Here is a 21,636-nt window from a genome sequence, read left to right as displayed (position 1 = left end):
GGCCGCCGGCTGGCGGTGATGCTCGCCGTGCCTGAGCCGGCATTGTTCGTGCGGTCTCACGGAGGAAACCGCAGTATTAATATCAGTTTTGGCACGACTTAAGGTTTTCTGATGACAGATCGACACCAAACTAGAGCGTTTCCGTAAAGATACTCTTAACTGAGGTTTTCCTTAAAAAAAAAAAAAAAAAAAAAGAGAGATAGCTTTTTTGAGCGATAGCAGCGCCAATAGGTTGGTTTTAAAACTTTGGTCCGAGGGTTTGCGCGCATGGTTAAAACCCGCCGTGCTCTTCAGCTGAGTCCTGCTGTGAGCACAGTAGTCTTGAACATCAGTTTTACCTCTGGCTGAGAAAGGCTGCTAGAACTTTTGACATGCCTATAAAAATTTCCATATGTTTAGACAGTGTGAGAATTTTGTGACTTTATATTAATTGGCCGCCTATCAGCTACTACCTGGTTGCTGGAAGGGTCTGCCACGGGAAAACTGCTTTCTGCTTGTTCCTTTCTTCTGTTCCTGCCAAGGCATCTCCGGTTGGGTGCTGTTGGAAAGGGTATTCCGGACCTTTGGACTGGTAGAACTTTGTTCTTGGTTTTTTTAAATATATCATTACTTAGGGGATCACAGAACCAAGAACACTGTTAAAAATCACATTTGCTTAATGTTGTGAACAGCATCTGAATTATTATCTTTGGTTTATTTGCAGCTATTGATCAATTAGGTACATAAAGATCACTTTGTTGTTTCTTCTTATCTTCTTATTCCTTGTTTAGGACTCATGGCGCTCTAGTTTTATTGGAAAAAAAATGTGCATTTTTCCCATAATGTGCATGGTATAGTAGCGATACCCTATAGTAACTGACTAATCATATGACCATAAGGATGCATAATTGATTCTAAATGTGACTTTTACAATTTACCTCCTTGAGCATAAAATATAGCACGTTTAGTACATCTAGTACATGTGAAGTTTATGTCTATTTAATAAATGTTAATATTTTAAATGAAGAAAACTAATTGTCCTTGTAAGTTTTAATACATTTCCATTATTCAGTGGCTTTTAACAGGCAGACTTCAGGTGTATTTTGTTTGGTTCTTCAGTTCTTTCAAAATTCACGTGTTATGTAATTGTACTGCAAGACTGATTTCTTTCTTTTCTTGTAGTGCAATCCTGGGCTTTTTAAGGATTACAATCCTGTCTGTGTTATAATCTACGTGTTGTCAGGCACATAGGGAGGCTAGAGCAAAAATCTGTGATTCAGTACTTCCTCTGAGGGCATTCCCAGAATGTACCAACTTCATCAGGTAGCCTTAGTAACTTCTGAAAATAACAAGTGAATCATTCTCTAGTTAGAATTCTGTCATTGTATCAGCACCGAAGACTCAGTGATACATTTGCCTCTTTAAATATAAAGGAGAATGCAGAAAGCAGAAGTTTTTTTGGTATAGGGTAGTGGATTAGGAAAAAAGATATTCAAGATGGATGATAAACTAGAGAGCTGTGACTTTTTGGAGTCATGTTTGGTTTAGTCTTCCTCGGCCTTAGGCTGAGGCATATAAAATGCTCTTAAGGTCAGTTGGAGGAGTTTAATGAAGAGGATATGATGAGTAAGATGCTTCCTGGACTCATGTTTCAGGCATATGACGGTTAGAAATGAGCTTTGGAGCTCATTCTAGAGCCAGAGGTGAAATAGGGGCTAAAGCTAGTTCAGCAGTCACTGTCACTGTGGGAGGTGTAGAAGAAAGAGGATTAGCTAGTTAACTATGAGACCTACCTCTCTGGTCCGTGAGCCAGGTATTATATACACCACAGAACAGAATTAGTGGTGAGATGGGGGTTATGTTAGCAAGGGATAAGTTTAGGCTTCAGTGGTTTGAAAGTGGTGATGTGCGGCCATAAAAAGCTGGAGATGCTCATTTTGCTGCAGTTATAAAAGCTGCAGTGTGATGGATTATTTTGGGGGTTTGATATTCATGACAGTATCATCTATACAGAAAGTTTCTATCGCTGTTACTGCTGCTAACTTTACAGATGGGACTATTCTGATGCACTTCTGTTTTTCTTTTTTTTTAATATAATTCTAGGTATAAGAGTACATGGCTCCTGGTGTTTCAAATGAGAAGAAAACTGATGATGAACAGTCTACAAAGTAAGATTCAGAAATTAATTATCTTGTCAAAGTTTACACTTACCTTCCTCTCCAAACTCATTACACATTTATTTAGTTTAAGATAACATTTATGATACAAATATTGATTATAACATCAAGTATCTAGTAGAAGCTGTTTTGACAAATGAAGTCTTTATCTGCTTTAACCAGACCTACACTGAGGGCTTTGCTGGCTATCTATTTTCATTTGTCATGACAGTGAATTTTTCCAAGCATAGCTGATTTATTTATTTGTTTATCTATTTATTTATATCTATCTATCTATTTATTTATTTATTTAATCCAGTGAGCTGTTGAAATGTTGCTGTATATGGCTGCACCTACCTGCTTCAAGACTTTGAACAAATATTTCAATCTATTTCTCTAACCCTTGCTTTAAGCTTATTTTAGTAAAACCATACATGCATGTTTAGTTCTGAGATATTAATGTTTTGTTTAAACCCCCAGAAGCTGTAGATCCTTTACAATAGTGTGAGGGGAATAGATTGTCTGCTCCTTAGAGTTACAGGCCAAAGATTTTTATCAGGCAAACTTTGTCTCTACTGTAAATCCATGGCATTGGTCCTATGTACACATAGTAACATGCTTACTTTTATTGCCCATTTTACCCCAGGGTCCAAGTCTGCAATTAGATCTGGATGGGCAGATAACCAGTACAAGCTAGTAACAGCCCCTAGCTGCAGTGAGGTGGTGGGTTGAAGAGTGTTGCTGGTAGGATATGAGATGAAAAAAGTGAAATATAGTCGCTGCTGAGGGAAGAAGCTGTATTTAAGCCAGGCACGAGGACAGTAGTGTTGGCACACACCGCGTTAATTTCCCTGTACTTTTAGTAGAGGCCTCGCCTTTTCCCATTTTATTTCCTGGAGAGAAGCTTTTATTGTTGGCATTCTCACAAAGGAGGAAATATTTTTTCCTTGCTTGAGAACAACTTGCAAAATGTTTTCAAATTGTATCCTATTTGTATGTAAAAGCCATTCCAATAAACATCAGCACAGCCAGCTATTTGATTTGCTTTTGTGAGTGACCCATTAAACGTGGGTAGAGAGTCCCACAAAACCAAACAGGAATAATTCAGAGGGGGCAGCCTGGGAATTCTGCTCACATGAGCTGGCAGACTCCTGGGCTCTCTGCGCCTTTCTGAAGAGCCAATAAACCTGCTCTTTACTTCTCCCGGAATCAAACATGTCTCCTGAAGGGAAAAACAAAAGCAACCAAAGCATTTGGTTTTACCTCAGGTGGGATTTGTATGAAGAGAGGCAAATGGGGCAAGTGGGAGATAGAAAGGAATTACTACTGAAGGGGTGAACGAACCACCTGCTTTGTTGGGCTGCTTATTCAGTCGCTGAAGGTGGTGGTCCATGCTGGGCAGGGACAAATAGGGTGGACTGGGATGATACCTCTTTCTTTGGTTTTGCAGCTGCTGCTGGATAGTTTGTGACTACTTAGAGAGAACTTCAAGAACAGACACAATTGTTATACTCAGAATAGTGGGGTTGTAACTATTTTCTTTGCTTTCTGAGGAACAGTTCAGTGACCTCAGTATGGGTATCTAGGCCACTTTAGGCTTCTTCAGGTAACCAATACATCCTGCACAGGATTGACAGATAACACATAGGACCTACAGAAAAGCACTGCCTTTTTGGAGAGACATTAGAAGACAGGCTAGATAACCTAAAACATCTGAAATAGTGCTGAACGCCTGTGTTTAGGCTTCAGAGTTGTTCCTGCAAAGTCTGAACAATTTTCTGCATAAACTCCAGGCAAACTCTTTTGTTTCTCTCCTCTGACAAAGCAGTTTGAATTTGCTGAGCCACGCTGTGCCTGCAGTGAGCCTTCATTAAGCTATTAAGTCATCTTCTTGTGTCTGGAAGACATTTATTTCATCTCTTAGAAACTGCTTTGAAGTATTGGCCAGTATTTTGCTTAAGCTTGTGATTATTGACTAGTCTTTCCTACCTATTTCAACTGAACTTTAAACATCAAGCACAGAAGGCAGACGTTTTATGAATCATTCAGCATGCTTAGTTAGTCCACTACCAAATTTTCCATGAAGGAAGTCCCATATGATAAGCAATTCAATTTTCCCTCCTTGCCTTGTGATTTCCTGGTTCTTCAGAAGTATATATATATATTTTAAGCTGTATCTCTTCCTTAAAGGAAGCAACTTAATCTTTTTTCCCCTTCCCTTTCCCTTTTTCTTGCCCTTTTTTTTTTTTTTTTTTTTTCCCCCTCTTCCATGGTTTTCTCTTTGCTTCAGTTTTCCATTTGCCTGTTTTCTCTTCTATTTCAGATCCTCTGTGTTCTTGTTACCAGTCTCATGTCTTAGAGTGTTTTCTGCTGGCTGGATGACACAGAGTTACAGCGAGCCAAATTGCCAGAAATCTCCTTCTGTCCTGTCTGTAAAGCCCAAATCTTCCCACCCCTCTCAGGTGGCTAGGAGGGTCAGTCAAAACACAGAGGTCAAGTTTGCTTTTCAAGTTTGCTGTGGGTGGTCTATGTAGTAAAGTGGTCTAAGGAATATTTCCTGGTCCTGCTCCCATTGTTCTGCTTACCATAAAGACCCACTCTGGTTCACAGCTTTAATAGTGTTTAAGATAAAGGTTGCACTGTTATAAATGCATCCTGTCATCTGGGCTTTTCTTAAGCAATTTTATATTGCATGTGATTTATTATGAGACATAAGGTGGCCAGGAGATTTAGGATTTCTTTAACATAATGCACGAGGAACCAAAATGAGGTAGCGCAGGCACACTTAGGTGTGGCGTTTCTCAACTTTTACTGCTTGACTTTGCAAAATTAGCACCTGTTCAGTGTAGGGATTTGTATATACTCTATATGTTTCACAATGCTGCTGTCCTGGCAGAGAGAATTTTATCCATCTCTGTAACCCTCACCTGGAGAAAATGAAAGAAGACATCCTGTACCATTTTGCTCTTGGGACTGGTACCCATGATTTTCCGGCATTGTTTGGAGATGTAAAGGTAAGATGCTTCATTTCATTCAGCAAGCCTAAGCTTTTTTGCAGAAGGTGGAATTGTAGCCATCTTCAAAACAAGACTAAATGTGTCAGCATACCACAATTGAGGAATGAATGGAAAGAGGATAAGATTTTATGGGTTCTTACTGTTTTCAATATCAAGCAAAATTGGGGATAATTATTTCTGACTGTCTCTTTTCATCCAGTAAAAAGCAAATGCTGCAGTCTCTGTTCAGCAGTATCTGCTTTTACTAGTTTAAGCAGGATGAAGGCATTTGAGTGCTATATAGAAGGGGAGGTTTTTTCCCATAATTTTTCTCCATGGCCTTTTGGAATGATTATGAGAAGAACCACATCTGGCAATAGCTTTGTGTTAACTGAAGGTGTTTGTGTCCTCATGTTGATCTTTGCATGTTCTTTGATATACTGAATCATGCAGTTGATTTGGTTTTGTTGAATGCTGTCCACCCCAGTTTGTATGTGTTGGAGGAAGTCCTTCACGGATGAAAGCTTTTATCGCCTACATAGCTGAAGAACTGGGGCTCGGGAGCCCTGGTTGTGACTATCCCAACATCTGTGCAGGAACTGACCGTTACGCAATGTACAAAGTGGGACCTGTTTTGTCAGTCAGTGTAAGTACCTCGCTTCATCAGCTATGGGACGCAGTTCTATGATGCTGTTCAAAGCAGAAAATATGAATGCACGTTTCTTTTAAACACTTAATGCACAGAGTCAGGTTTTTAAGTTTATATCAACCATGACCAAAATAGCACAGTCAGCTAATTAAGAATTCCTTTTTAGCCCTTTCTTGTAAGAGGGCAAATCTCTGACACCTTCATTCCTTTCTTGCCTGCTTTTTTCTCATTGTACCACTGAAGTGTTGCAGGAATGGCCTTATAAATTTTTTGATCGGACTTACTGTTGCCTCATCCCTGTTCTATATCTTTAATAATGGGGGAAAAAGGTTACTTGATGCATGTGGGGTGCTGGAAAAAATGACTGTGTCACATCCAGGGCCAAGTGTCTGCAGTGGCATTGGCAAATGGGCTAACATAGCCGAAAAGTAGCTTTCCATGGGACTTGTGCTGACAACTTATGTATGCATTTTAAAAATTCATACCTTCAATTTGTAGATACACTTATATACTTCAATTTCAGTTGCATAACTGTAGTATCATTCTGCACCCATTCTTTTGAGTTGTAATTATTGCATTATCATGCAAGTTAAGGTGCACTTATATTTGCTGAACTTTGTGACTAAACCACAATGTCTGTGTTTTGAAAAAAAATTAGCTGAATTATTCACTAGCACATCAGGTTGGTAAAACACCAGAGTGAGGTTTTTCTTATGTTTAAGAAAGTTCTGTGATGAAGTGCATTTGTCAACTGTTAGGAAAGAATACTGCTTATACTTTTCAGAATGTAAATATTTTGTAATTCATAATTTTTAGAAATATTGTACTTCACCCATAGTCTACCAAAGCCAGAGGGAGTCTTTCTGTTTACCTGCAATAGTTGTTCAGTAGGCCCATAGGTCAGAGTTTTTGTGGGAGTGAGTTAGGTGACATTTGAAAAAAATATCAGGAAGGAAATATTGTCCAGCTGCTTCTTCTGTATATATTTTGCATTGTCTATGTGAATGTTGAATATTAATTTCTGCTTTCGTTTCAGCATGGTATGGGCATTCCTTCTATTTCAATCATGTTGCACGAGCTGATCAAACTATTGTATCATGCCAAGTGTTCCAACATAACCATTATTCGCATTGGCACCTCTGGTGGAATAGGTATTTCCCCTCTTGACTTCTTCTTTTTATTCAAAGCAAAGCATTTTTATAGGAGAAAAAAGCATCTCTCTGCAAGTAAGTGGTTGATAGTCAGAACAGTTTTCCATAGGAGATGAATCATTTTGCTTCCGTAATTTTGAAAGAAAAGGCAATAGCTGCCTCTGGATAGAGAAAATGCACTTAAGAGATCTGACAACATGAGGAGAACAACATTCCTGTCCTGTGTGAAAATTATCAGATAAAAAAGAATGTATAGTGAAAAAGGAAAAAAAAATCTTTCATAAATTGTTTGTAATAATAAACTGAAGCAGCTAGATATGCACAAAAAATTCTGTTGATGAATTCAGGGGAAAAATGTCCACTTTTAAAAGAAGCAGGATTGGGTCAAGATGTATGTTTTATGTGTGTGGAAACAAAGCATTAACTGCATCTATATCTATATCTACATCTAACAAACTATATCTGTTTCTTTTTACTGCAGGTCTGGAGCCAGGTTCAGTGGTTATAACTAGGCAGTCTGTAGATGCCACCTTCAAACCTCAGTTTGAACAAGTAATTCTGGGAAAGACTGTAATTCGCAGCACAAACCTAGACGAACAGCTGGCTAAGGAACTGATGCAGTGCAGTAAAGAAATCGGTCAGTTCAATACAGTCATTGGAAACACTATGTGCACTTTGGATTTCTATGAAGGTAAGGCTGGCGACAGACTAACAGAAGTATATTGGTAAGCAGCAATAGACAAATGTTGAATAATATTTTAACATTAAGGTTCCAGTTCACTGAACAGAACACATTCCCTACTTTGAGTTGTCTTGTCAACTGCAATTAACCTGTTATTCATATACATAAAATGAAGCATTGTGCTTAGCAGTTTGCTGTATGGAACTTTTAATATTGTGGAGGTTTATTTCCCCCAGATCTAATAGATCCTCTGAAATACATAGAGTCTACTGTATGCTTTTCACATACTCGTCGGTTAGGTATGTTTGTCACAAAATTTCTGTGATTTACTGAGGCATCCTGGAGGATTAGAGGAGTGAGAACTACTTGTGGCTGTTTTGGTTTTTTTTGCACTGGTTAAGTATCTAAAGTAAATATTTTATAAAAGAAGTGTTGGAACTTGTTTCCTGTGTGCATTTTGAGCAAATCAGTGATCAGACAACTGAAGACAGTATTTTGCTGAGTTGTGTCAATGCTGCTCCGTTGCAGGGGCAAACTTCCAAGGCTTACTTTGGATAAACATGTAGACATTTGGGTGCTTTTCTGATCTCCCAAGTCTATTGACAAACATCTTTCAAATCTTGCGAGAACAGAGTGTAGATGGCACCTGATAGTACTTTCTCTAGCTGTTACTGAATAGGTGATGAAGGGTGCGTTGCAGAGGGGAACACATGGGCTTCGTAATAGTCCTCAAGCTTGATCAGAAGCAGACACTGTCAGTTTGTGTATCTCCTCAGACACCAATCACAGGTGCAAGCTACACTAAAAAAATGTGTGAGGAATGCACTTATGCGGCAAAAACTGAGAACAGGCTCAAGGGCCTTAATTTAGGAATATGGCTCCTGACAACAAAAACATACTGAGTAAAACACTGTGTAATTTAACTTCACTGTACATAACCTGGTGCTGTTTTATCTATAAGTGTTATTCTTGAGTAATTTGAATAAACTAATTTTCTCAAAGAATTATAATAGTGGTAGATAGCTTAAGAGATTCTTCATCTCTTACCTTAGAGAGTCTCTAAGTAATAAAATGTTCATCCCTTTAAGGTAGCATCAGGAAAGCATTTTTGAGCCTGGCAGTTTTTCTAGACAATGGCAAAAATGCAGCACTTCCATTCAGCTTAAGGTTTGTTGCTGAATTTTGATGCATGCCACACATGCAGGAAACTACTACTTACATTTTCCCATTTATGGATTTGAGAATTTAAGCTGGGGAAGACCAGCTTAAATTGGGGAAAACCAATTTAAAGACCATTGGGGAAGACCAATTAAATTACCATGGTTCACATTATAAAAATTGCAGGTAATATGTAGAAGCTCTAGCAATAGCTAAGAATCACTTTGTCCTATTTGTCTTGTGCGTGAAAATAAAGGGTAGTAGTAAAAGCTGGACACTGTATAGTGGAAACTGCAGTAATTGGGTGTTTTAGAAACTGAATTTGTTCTGTGACTTCATCACTCTGAAAACTTCTACAAAATTACTTTGTAGGACAGGGCAGGTTGGATGGCGCAATCTGCTTATATAATGAAGAAGAGAAATTGCAATATTTGAAGGAAGCTTATGATTCTGGCGTCAGAAACATAGAGATGGAGTCTTCTGTATTTGCTGCAATGTGTAATCTTAGCGGTGTCAAAGGTAAACCAACTTATAGTCACTTTATTCAAGCTATAGGAAATTTTCTGCATTGCAGGGGGTTTGTGATACAAACTGTGAATGAAGACTGGTTATAGTTTTGTTGCTATAATTGTTTGATTTGTGTCATATGTATTCACAATTTATGCAAACTTCCTCACATAGTTTTCACACAGTTTATTTCTGTCATTTGCTATTCTAGCCCATGGCAAGCACATAAATAATTAAAGTACCTAATTACACTACAGCATTAATTTGTTTTCTTCAGTTAGTTTTTGAAGCTTACAGGAAACTACTGGTTAATTTTAAGCAGCCAAGTAACTCCCACATACATAAAACTATAATAACTTTCTACACTTTCATATCAAATTGAAAATATGAGTATTTTGTGTAGGCTTGTAGATTTAATACTTAAACAGTTGAAGATTTTTAGTAGCATAATGAATAAACTGTTCCTAATCATAAAGTGAGTTTTTATTTTTTTTACACAAGCTAACTATTTTTCAGTAAAGATTAGAGGAAAAAAAAAAAAGCCTGATTACAAATGATGCAATACAGTGCCTTTCTGCTTACCATGTTAACTGTAGTCTCTCACTTTCCTTGGCAAAGGATTTGCCAATTTAAACCACTGATGTTTCTCAAACTTGCTTAAACTCAAGGAGGATGAAATGAAGAAAAATAAGCAAAAAGGCCAGCAGTTATATCAAACATCCTCCATTCTTACTGACTTGAGAGTAAGAAGTCGGTATGGCTGTCACTGAGCCATTAAGGAGCCTGGTCCTTTTTGCTGTATCTGCTTTGTAGGTCTGTAATGTATATTACTGCTTGTAAATACAAGCTCTGCAAACTGTCACTAGCAGAAACCCCAGATAAGAGCTCAGCTTGAGTGAAAGGAGGGATTTTGCCTTTGAGGCTCTGATTAGCAAAAGGCAGCAGATGAGCCAGAGATGATCCATGAGATTCTCGTGTACTTGCAGTGCTCCCTATCCATACTGCCAAAGCAGCTCATCTGCTGGTTCCTGAGGGATGGCACCTGCAGCACAGGGATTTGAGTTGGGGGTGAGGTAGACAGCAGAGGGCTGCAACTACATCTGCTAGAACAGTGTCTCTGATCACTCCCTACCAGTCAAGTCCTGGGTACTTGTGAAATATAATTCCTTATCCAGAAAAACGTAAGAATCATGACATAACAATAACTATCTGCAGCTGCCCGAGACCTCTTGCTTTACTGATGTAGTGACCAGTTATCTTAAACTATTTATAACTTTTTTTATATCATCCACATCATGCTAGTTCCCTAGCATCTTATGGTACTGTGCACTGGTTTTTTGGGTTTGTTTTCTCTCATATTTCTAATCTTCTAGCTGTTTGTTCAAATGTTTATGCTTTTGGAGTGCAGTAGTGCCAGAATGTAATTCCTAACTAATGCTGTTTTTTCATTTCTAGCTGCTGTAGTGTGTGTCACTCTTCTGAATCGGCTTGAAGGGGATCAGATTAGTAGCTCACATGATGTACTTGTGGAGTATCAGCAGAGACCACAGAAGTTAGTGGGATATTTCATTAAGAAAAGTCTTGGGAAAGTATGAAATAGCTATCTTTGTTTTATAGAAGTAGAAGTCTTTTACATAGCTGAAGCCATGGCCATGACTTCTGTGCATTAAATGTCTTTTGCCTTAGAATAGCTTACAGCATTCTGTGTGTCTGTGGAAGTTAATAATTTATGTCACTCTGCTTTGGGAACTGAATGTGCTGAATGGACTTCAGTTACGTTTTGCTTAGTTTTGAATTGCTGGATATAAGATTCACTTTTCTGTGAATTGGAGAGTGGAACCTGTTGTGAAGGACAAGCCTGCTGTAATATATGAAAAAGTTTTATTTATCCCTGCTGTGAAAGAAAAACTAGGAAGAAAATAAAACTTTATTGCCACGTATTTAAAAACCACCAAATTAAAATTAATTTAAGAATGCTAATCCCTTTCTCATTGTCTTAAAAAATTATATAAATTATAATTGTCTTTTGTTGCTTCATTTGTAAAGAGAACTTAAAATGAATGCAGTTTATTTTTTGCAAACTTTGACAAATAAACAATACTATTTTCATATATTAAAATTTAATGAAATTGCAAAGTGTGGGACTGAATTTTCTAAGGATTGAGGACTTGACACTAAGCTGTTGAGTATCTGTACTTCCTAGACATTGATCCAACAAGGTCTTTCATATCCCATTTTAACTGTATGATTGAATCAATACCCAGGAAACATTTGTGCATGAAGTAATTTTGCATTGAAGAACTTGGAATTCTTTTGTGGAATCAAGGCTTTTGCTTACAGAAGAAGAACCAAAGAGGTGTTCAGGAGAGGCACAGCATGTTTACAGGACTGCATTGTGATAGGTCTTTTTTTTTTTTTCCCCCCTTTTACTTTACTTCTTTTAGAATTGATTTTCATCTACATGTGTTCAGAACATAACACTTACTGTTCTTTTTCTGAAGAACTAGAGAATACCCATGGACTGTACATGCCATCATCAAAACAATTTCCGCCATTTTTTTCCACTACTGTGGGCCTAGTGTTTGTTTCTTTTTAAAATCATATTCATCACTGCTTTGGTGCAGCTGTTAGAATAGAAATCTGAGGTCAGCTGAAGAAAAATGCATTTATCCCTTTTTCTCCTAGCAGGAGTCACAGGTCAGAAGGGTCTGAATAAATTCTCAGAACAGCTATCACTGATCAAGCTAAGTGAGATTTCCTCTTTGAGGATTTTAGTTGGTGACACTGTTAACAAGTGTAAGAATTAGTTCCAAGAGAGAGTGATGTAGTAGTAGGCACATTCACCAAGAAGTGGTAGAAACTGGAAGCGATGTGGTGAAAACATTGAAAAAGGAAGGGATGACTTTTGTGAACAGGAAACTGGCAATGAGGATTAATCTCACATTTGATGAATTTTCAGCTGAAGAATAGATAAAAAGATTAAAATATGGGATTTTAAAAATGTACTAATTAGTCATCTGCTAATTTGAAAAACAGATGCTTGGGATATACAATGTAAGTTTTCAGAGAAAGCTAAGGGAAGGAGTCAGTTGGAAATGGCTCCACATTTTGTTTGAACTGTTCCTCCCGTATTTAAAAAATAATAATAATAAAAAAAAAATCTATGCTTAACTATGCCTAGTGCTTGCCTGGACATTGCACAAAGCCCTTTGAGGTCGCTTGGGGAAACTGGCAACAAAGGACATCCTTGCTCTGCAACCTCTTGTTCCCAGAACAGTAACAGGGAGATAAAAAGATTGCATAAGAAGCAACATCCTGCACTCTAAGCTGAAGAAAGCTTTATACTGAGTAGACCAGTGTGGGTTTGGAGGAGATTGTTTGCTGTTGTATTAAGAAATACTATGAATTACCTAAAAAGATAAAAAATACTTTATCAAGAAAACAAAGAAACACTTAATGTGGCTCTGTGAAGCTTTTTCAGTTATCCTGAGGTATGAATCTGAAATGGTGTGATTTGTCTTTTAAAGGAGGGACAGCAAATATCTGGAACTGATTAGAAAGAAAAAGTTCTTAAATCATTTAACAGTGTGAACTGTCAATTGAAACTACAAAGCTTTTGTATTTACAATCATATAAAGTAGGCACTTCTGTTTATGCTGAAATATAACTAGCATTGGCCTGGCTGAGTTGGAGCTAAGGTTCAAGCACTCATGGAGTGATGCAACTATTCTATGAAATCAGTGCACGAGACCCTAGCAGAAATGCCTGGGAGACTTTAGCCATTCACTTTTTGCCAATATATCCTTTCTCCTTCCCACTATTCCATAGGATAATGTACTTTTCTTTCCGCTTAAGTATTTTTCTTTTATGCTTCCTAATAGATGTAGTAAAAGGATGCATGGTAACTTATAATCAGCATTCAAAGGAGAGTGAGCGAGTATCCTGCTGTTTTCTAGTGGTCACCGTGCTGTAATGTTGTATTTCTAATGCAAGAGGGTGCTCTATCAACACATCTTGTGTGCAATAAAATACTTTTCTTAGCTTCAGAGGAAACTTGACAGAATGTTACCCTGATAAGAACAATTGCATTTTCCTTTGTGACTGCAACTGGACAGAGAGATAAAGAAATGACTCAGCTATGTGCATCCGGCAGTGAAGTTACCTTCCTGTGGGTTTAACAGAGATGTCCATAAAGAATTATAAAATATTTAACAGGTTTTTATATGCAAATCAATTCCTTGTTATTACCCATTCACATTATTTCTGTATCATATAGAAAAGCAGCATATGTAGGCTGCAGGACATGAATGAGGATTTGGAGTGGTGATATTTTTAAAGGCATAGATGATGTTACATGTATGTTTGATTACATAGTGCAGTGTCTCCTGGTAGGTCTACAAATCCTGCAAACCCCAGAAACCTCACTTTCAAATCCAAGGCTCGCTTCTGTTCTTTATTCCACCCTGTACCTAGCAATACACTACAGAATCGGTTTACTCCAGAGATCAGAAGAGATAAAAGTAAAGAAGGAAGGTGGAAGATTCAAATGGGATGGAAGTATGAAGGGAGGAAATAGTGTTTTTGACTAATGGTTTGTTCTGTGAATCATGGTGTTTGGCCTGTTCCTACCTTTTTGTTAAAGAAATGGTTGAGACAACAATGAAGACAGGCTACAACTCATTTGTTTCACATTTGTATGTGCAGTAACTTCATTGGTGACTTGAAGAAGTGGATTTTTGTTTTTGGCATCTTGATGTACTTCAGAGGATGATTTTCTTTAATGGAAGGTATGAGAAATCCTGAAAAGGAACATTTTGGAGTAACCTATTGCCAGAAGTCCTTAGAGTATAAAGGTGTTTATCAGTCCTTCAAAAAACATGCAAAATAATTCAGTAATTTCAGTATTTCTTGAAAATATACACGTGTTGTGCAATAGCTTTTTTTAACATTCTCCCTACGTTCTTGCAAAGGATTTTCAGTGCATTATGTAACAGAACTGGATTTTCTTCTCAAGTCCTGATGGATCTCAGTATATTCCTAAGTAAAATGTTTATACAGTGGAATCAGAGATGTGCTTAATTTCCACTGACAGGCTAGGTGAAAGAAACTAAAGTGTGAATGTTTTTAAATTTGCCAATCAGCCATCAGTTTTGTGCTGAAAGCAGCACTCAGTACTGTGAGCAGCAAACTGAGCTTTGGGGACTGGATCTGTGTGCAGCAGCCGAATACAAAAAAGCACAGTAGTGTGATTTGATGGCAGTAGTGTTGTTTGCTCTAAGATGTTGAGGTTTGCTTCCCCTGAAAGTTTATCTGTCTTTAGTTGAAGTAACTTAAATACATGCTTTCTCTTTCTAAAATAATAACCATTTAATATTATACTCCAGAGTATGAATTAAATTACAGTTTTAAAAGTCTCCTGCCTGAAGAGAAAGGAGGTCACTGAACAGAGCAACACTAAATCTGAAACTCTATGGTAAAATAATAGAAGAAAGAGTAACGCTGACAGGAGCAGTGCTTTTGCTCAGGCTACAAACAAAACGCAGCAGCAGAAAAAGACAGACAGAGCCAGTTTTACACGACACAGAAACCTGATTCCAGATGCTTCTTGTTGGCGCTGAGCTTGTAACTGTGAAAAAAATTTCAGGTTTTTATCAGTCCGTCATATTAGAAGAATAAAATTACTAGAGCTACTTAGAAGCTCAAACAAACCACTGGCCTCCTTGTGAGATTGGGTCTGTTTTGGTTGCTTAATTCTTAGCTCCATTTTAATCAGCCCTATTATTTGACCTTGCCCACAACTAACATTTTTCATGATAACTTTGCACACAGGAAGCGTCTCCCAGGAAAGATGTTACTAATCGGTGTCATTCTGCAGGCACTTTGTCTGCAAAAGAGGTCTGTGCCATGGAAATATTTTCAAGTAGTATTCCCAGTGATGTTAAAAGGAAAGCCTTGTGATCACACAGTAACCTTGTGAAAGAAATTGTGGGTGGTGGTAGGAAAATATGTTAGTTTACCAGATTCCCAGACATATTCTCATACGATTTGATTGCATTCCCATCTACCAAACAGTATTTTTGGCTGCTTGGCTTTGACCTATTTACCATATAAAACTATGTTTCTTTGAATGTGCTTGCCAACCTACTCTAATTAGCCTTTATTAAAACTGTAGGCTAGACTTGTTGTGCTGATGGTATCATGTTATAAAGCAGTCAAGTTCTAAAACCAAATGTGGATGCTGGCAGAAGGTTCTCTGCATTTTATGCCCCAGTGGTTTTCAATATCTTATATACTGTGACAGAAAACTTACGAGTTAAAACCCAGACAAAGCCTTCTAAAGCTACGCAAATCAGAAAAGGGCAGGTCACTCTATCTTGTCCTCACCTGGAGACCTGCTTCTGAGCATCTTTTTTTTTTTTTTTTCCATTTCAGAAGGAATGAAGGGAGCACATGGTGAAATATACGACCTTCTAATTTGCCCTGCAATATTCAAGATGTTGCTGTTGACTACAGCCACTCTGTTAAGGAGCTCTGAAAGTGTATAATTTATTTAGCCTACCAGCAACTGTGCTCCGTTTGAACCTTTTCAAGCTCTTTGTACGTGCAGCTCATGAACAAAGTTGCTATTTAAGGCTGGTACTTGCACAAGAGGCTGCTTGACACTGTCCTGATGATACCTAGATGATTCAAAAGAGCTTCCAGGGTGGCAGCAATATAGCTGATATGTCTTTCTAAAAATATTCAGAACTGATTTGATTTTCCTGCCTGTGCGCTTAATTTTTAATATTAGCGTCTCTTTTGTGCCAAGGGTTTGTTGTGGGGGGCAGGGGATGGTGATTTGATTTAATGTTTTTCATATTTCTATAACATGGCAAATAATAGTCAAGCTCATACATCCTGTTTCTTCTAAAATTACTTTTAGAAGTAATTTTCCAGAAGTCCACTGCAGAGATTGTTCATGGTTGACTGTTTATAAGCTATCTTTTTCTTTCATAATTTTTTTAGAAAAATCAAGTCTGCTATTGGAGAACACCACACTAGGCAAGAACTAATTTCTTTAGGAAAGGACAGTGATGTTTGAGGGCAAATGAAGTTAACAGAACTCACTGGTGAAAGGTATTTGTCTATTGCATGTCTTATATAGTAAAATAAAGAGGCAGTAGTTCATTAGGACTGAATACTAATTGCATACAAAATAGTTGCTTCCTGTATCCATGAAAAGCTGTTTAGCATTAAAAAAATAGAATGCGACATTTATGGGTATGTAATTACACAGAGCGTAATAAATTATGCACATCACTCACTCGGATGAGCAGAGATTTTGCTGAATTACTTGTTCGAAATAATTTGGCAAATGGTTCATGTGGGCTGTTTTAGCTTACATACTCGTCAGGAACTGTCTTCCGTATCAGCTGCTTTGATAAATAACTGCTTGTAATTCATCACGCTGACTGATTAGTTTATCATTTCCTACAAACCACACACTATAGATTCTGCTCCCCGGCTTTCCAAACTGGCCGTGTGAACCCATACATATATTCACAATATTCAGTTATTGACAAATATTTGTTTAAAAATGCATACTTCAACTGTGCACAGAATTTTCATCTCAGCTATCTCAGAATTTTGTCTTTGGTCCTGGTGAGCAAAATTTCTGCACATACTCTGAAAAAGCAGGGATTTTAGCATTGTTTGACTAAAACCAAAAACATCCTTTATGGAAGTGCCAGCTGTGAATTGGAGCTCCTTGGTCAAGGTATGTTCTTGCTTTTGGGTTGTTTGCCCAGATACACTCTGCCAGCACAGGCCATGCCATGAGGAGAGCCCCAAAGTGAGGGGACGATGGGAGAGGTGAGATGTGGGGGTACACGTGCCTCTGCTGCACAGCACAGGGGATGTTCTTCAGCACTGGAGGAAGCAGAAAGATGGTGACATGCTTGATGACCACTGGAGGTGCATGCTTTGCCAGTACCACAACAGAGGAGTGGGGTTGGAAATAGGGGTTCATGGATGAACAGAAAATGTGCTCAATAGATCCACCTTCATACATAACTTAATGAATTCTGCCTTTATGTAGGTAATGTATACTGAAAAAAGGAGAATGAAATCTCAAACACACACCCTTTATAAGATAAATTAAACAGTCATATGATGATGCAATGAGACTACCACAGTGCTACATGTGTACTTTTAAGGGTGTTCTAAAAGTATACAGGCATTTATAGGGCTACATGGTTAAACAGTGTATTTTCCTACTATTCTTTTTTTTCAAAAATCTAAGCATATGCATGCAAAATGATAATAGCTTTGCAGTGACAGAAAGTCACCAAACTCTGGGAAAAAACAAATGTGTGTTACATATTCTTTTTTTTCCTGTTATTTGCATCCATTTTTATTCCAGAAGAGTAGACAAGTGCAGAATATATACTGTGGAGTAAAGCACCCTGAAGGCATTTATACAAACCCATCCCCTTACTGTTCATTGCACTGAGAAGCAAATGGAAAGATGAGATTTCTCAACGGATGCAAAACAAGAGGCAGAAATATAATCTGATCTTTTTTCAGCAAGGAGGCAAATCTCTTGCACCGTTCTTCAGTGCTGAAATTAATCAGCTGCAGAATGATAACTTTCAGACTGCTTGGTGAGATGATTCTGCGTTAGAAAGTCCTTAAGAAGCCACTCTGCAAGTGGATGAAGGCAGTGGATGAAAAGACAATATGGGGCATGCTGTGCACCAGTTCAAGGCTCTGTTTTGGAAGAATTGGCTCTGCCGTGTGAGGCAACCGGTGAGTTTTTGGAAGTGATAAGGAATATTTAAAATCTTACTGTAATATCTGTTAGGAAGAGTGTATCTATCTACCTTGATTTTCCCTTTTCACTGCAGATTGTTAAAGACAGGCTGTCTGCAAATGGTTCTTCTTTTGCCTTTGGTCTCCTAATTGTTGAAAACACAAGTAGAGAACAACAGTGTGTTTTAACTGCAAAATGGCTGAAGACAGCAATGCTCTCCAATTTGCAAATGAGACAGGAAATCACATAAAAGTTTGCAAGAGTTACAGTTTATCTTTTAATTATCATTAGATACTACCAGTGCTTGTAGCAGTGGTGAGGATGAAAATCAATTTCCTTCTCATTACAGGCACTCATTGGTAAAGTAAGAAAGCTTGCACAATTGGGGAATGCAAGGACTGTATATTAAAATTGTATATACTTCTAAATTTCCTTTCTTTTCCCCTCTACAAAGCCAAATTTAACCTTTCAAATTCCAATATGCAGAAGAATGCAGCAGCTACTTCAACAGCAGGCAAAATTAAAATAATACTCAAATATGAGATGAGATATCATTGTTCACTTTTACTGTGGTTGATGTGGTTTTTTAGATTTAAGATAGAAGGAAAAGAATTATCTCAAGTGAGATAACATTTTTGTGGAAAAACATGTCACTACAATTAATAGTTTCTCATTGATTTCCCTTATTTGTGATGATGCGGGGATTTGCAATGAGGCGTGTTGACTGCTTCGGATAGGATTACCTCAATTAAATAAACATGCAGCTTTTAATTTCAGAAATATTTCACTTAAATAAAGTTGTGATTTAGACAATTTATTCTCTAAATTATTTCAAGTGATGTTTTTTAATATGAATGATATTTTTGGGGGAGGGATAATGTTGGTTATATTCTTCTCCATTCCTAAACACTTCTGTATGCTCCCTGTGCTTCGTACTTCAAACGGTGTGCATGAATTGGCTTCTCAGTAGCTCCTGTTCTCCTCCATGCTGATCTCTTTCTCTTCTTGCTCTGTCTAGTTTTCCCTCATGTGTATTTTTGAGGTACAAAATCTTAATTAATTTAAATTTTAAGTTTGCCTTATTGGTACATTTCCTGAATCGATAGCTTACTCAGATGCTGACTTCCCCAAACCAGGAATTACAATGAACGACCCAAAACAAACTTAATTTTGATTGTCTGGAGCCAGGAGCTGCCCTGGGTAAATTTGCAAAACCTCCTTATGTGCTTATTGTGTGAACACTGAGACATGAAGGCACTCTATTTGCAGTTACGCAAGGAGAAATCCAGGTGGACAATCCACCTATGCAAAAAGGGCAGGTCAGACCCTGGTGAATCTGAAGAGAGAAGAATCTCCTGAAAGATCTGATGTGCTTCAGCTCTGTTCTATATTGTGTATATCTGTCTGTAGAAGGTGATTGTCTTCTCATGGTTATTTATCAGCAGTTAGGGCTAGTGTCATGAGTGTCGTGTGGCATTAGTTGACAGCACACAGTGAAGGGCAGGGGGGCTGTGAAAGACGTACATATTCTGTAAAGAGTAGGTGTGTTGACTGAAATTCAGGCAGGCATCAGCACCTCTTATTAATGTGGTTCAAGGACAGCACAGGGTAATATGCACTTTTGGACATCAGTCAAAGTATGAAATTGCAGTTGTGTAGAAGACACATTCTCTTTTCTTAGTTTTCAGAAGCTTTTGCTTCTGAACTACCGATTCTGGAAGCTGAGGAGCTACATACTACCAGGCAACTGTATTACTTAAGTTTTTCTATCACTGCATTTCTTAACTATTGTTTACATAGTGTTTATTACCATCCAAATTTACAGCTAGGTGAAAGATGAAATGTGATTCCCAAATTCTCTTGTTCTGGTACCGTAATTTAGAGGAGAACTGGGATTATAATCATGTTGTGAAATGCTTGGAGTGTGTAGTTGCTAATATGGCTATTAAAAGCAGAAACATAGCCTATCCTAAAATTATGCCTTTAAAAAAAAGTTGCTATTACTAATTATTTTCATTTTGGAATAATGTTAAACGTGAGAGAAAATGCTGGTATAATTTTTGCTTTTCATCTGCCCCTACACTGAGTGTCACCTTTACCCTGCTTTTCTCCTTTACAGCTCACACTCCTTCCTTCCACACTTTAAAAGACATAAACAGCCCTATAAGTTGCTTACTGCCAAGTGCTCTCAGTTTAGCACATGTATGTTTTTGCATCAGTGCAAAAACAAACAAACAACAAACCAGTGAAGGGTTACAAAGTTGTCTGCTTTTATCAGCGAGGTCCTAAAGCTCCATTACCAAATTCACCATTCTTCCCAGGTGCAACTCACCAGAGTTGACATGAGCAAGCAGACCCCAGTTCCCCTCAGTGCCTGCACAAAGCAGATGCAGAAGGGCTGCCATCTTTCAAAAGCCCTTTCTTTGGACCTTCTTCTGTTAGTGCCTTTCCTATTTGAACAGGAATATGCCTTGTACAGGAGCATTACTTCCCATCTTTACCTGGAATAACTTGCTCAATAAGATCAGTTTTGCTTTCTTAACGTCTGCAGCATGTTGATGGTTCATTGAGTTCTCCAACCTATTTCCACTTCAGCCCAACCTATTGCTGTTGCCTCTGCAGCTGCCATCTCAGATCTTGTACTTATCCCAAATTCCTCTGTTATTATATGCTCCGCTAGAAGCCAGCTGAGGCAGGGGTTGCTTTATTTGTCTAAAAAAATCATTAGCTTACCAAAGGACAGGACGGCTGGGAAAAAAACCCCAACTATTTCAGACTCCCTCTTGTCCAAGCATCAGCTGCATGGTTGCTGTTGTTGCAGCCCAGGCAGTGGTTGAGATGGTAGTAAGGACAGCTGGAGAAGACTACGGTAATGTGGACAATAGGATTATTTCTTAATATTCCTAGGTTCTCTGCAATTGCTGCTGTCGACATCCAGAGTACTGGTACTTTAACAAAGAAAGGCGCAAGGATGTTCGACTGAGAAGTCTACCTCTGATAAGCCATTAATGCATAATGAAATTCTGGAGATAAATGGAAAATGGGGAAATAATTTGTTTTCCTTCTAAACAACATAAATTATTCTAATAGGCCTATACTTGCTTGGCTCACTGGTGTCCTCCAGTTGTGAATTTGATATATTTATTGAACCTTTAATTTTATAGATTCACCAAAATAATTGCTATTTACCCTGTTCTTTAGGTGCAATGAGGCTTCTCAGGTGAATGGCGACAACCAAGGAGAATGTAGCCCAGAATGAGAGAAACAATTGTTTACAGCTCTTATAATTTAATTAGGTGTCTTTCTCCCCTACTGCTGATGCTAGTGGCACTGTGCAATGTTCATTTTAATCCCTAGGTTTGTGGGGGGAAAAAAAAACAACAAACAAACTGATAAATAGTTCTGTCCTATTTAGAGAGTGTTATCAACTGAATAGCTAAATACACCTACATGTCTGCTCGCAGGTGCAGGGCTCTGAGGGCACTGATAGGTCTTAATGGCCCTGAATAACCTCACCTGGAGCTTCCATCCACACACCCAGCCCTGCCGCTATTTAAACTCAGCCTG

The 21,636-nt window shown here is 38.1% G+C and overlaps 1 protein-coding gene across 2 annotated transcripts; it reads left to right on the top strand.

Moving 5' to 3' along the window:
- The first annotated feature begins 2,094 nt into the window (after nt 1-2,094).
- UPP1 (uridine phosphorylase 1) lies at nt 2,095-11,296 on the top strand. Of its 2 annotated transcripts, XM_010178052.1 has the most exons (7): nt 2,095-2,147; nt 5,032-5,149; nt 5,619-5,777; nt 6,817-6,931; nt 7,413-7,622; nt 9,144-9,290; nt 10,734-11,296. In XM_010178052.1, exons 1-7 carry the CDS (start codon nt 2,095-2,097, stop codon nt 10,871-10,873), a joined length of 942 nt encoding a protein of 313 aa, XP_010176354.1. In that variant the 3' UTR covers nt 10,874-11,296. The 2 variants fall into 2 exon arrangements, with proteins under 2 accessions (XP_010176354.1, XP_010176355.1); XM_010178053.1 differs by lacking the exons at nt 5,032-5,149; nt 5,619-5,777; nt 6,817-6,931 and having other exon boundaries at nt 2,114-2,138.
- The last annotated feature ends 10,340 nt before the right edge of the window (nt 11,297-21,636 follow it).

Source organism: Antrostomus carolinensis, unplaced genomic scaffold (assembly GCF_000700745.2).
Source record: "Antrostomus carolinensis isolate BGI_N321 unplaced genomic scaffold, ASM70074v2 scaffold43011, whole genome shotgun sequence".
NCBI classification, from domain to species: Eukaryota; Metazoa; Chordata; class Aves; order Caprimulgiformes; family Caprimulgidae; genus Antrostomus; species Antrostomus carolinensis.
Note: the sequence above shows the minus strand (reverse complement) of the source record. Positions and strands in the feature narration are given on the sequence as shown.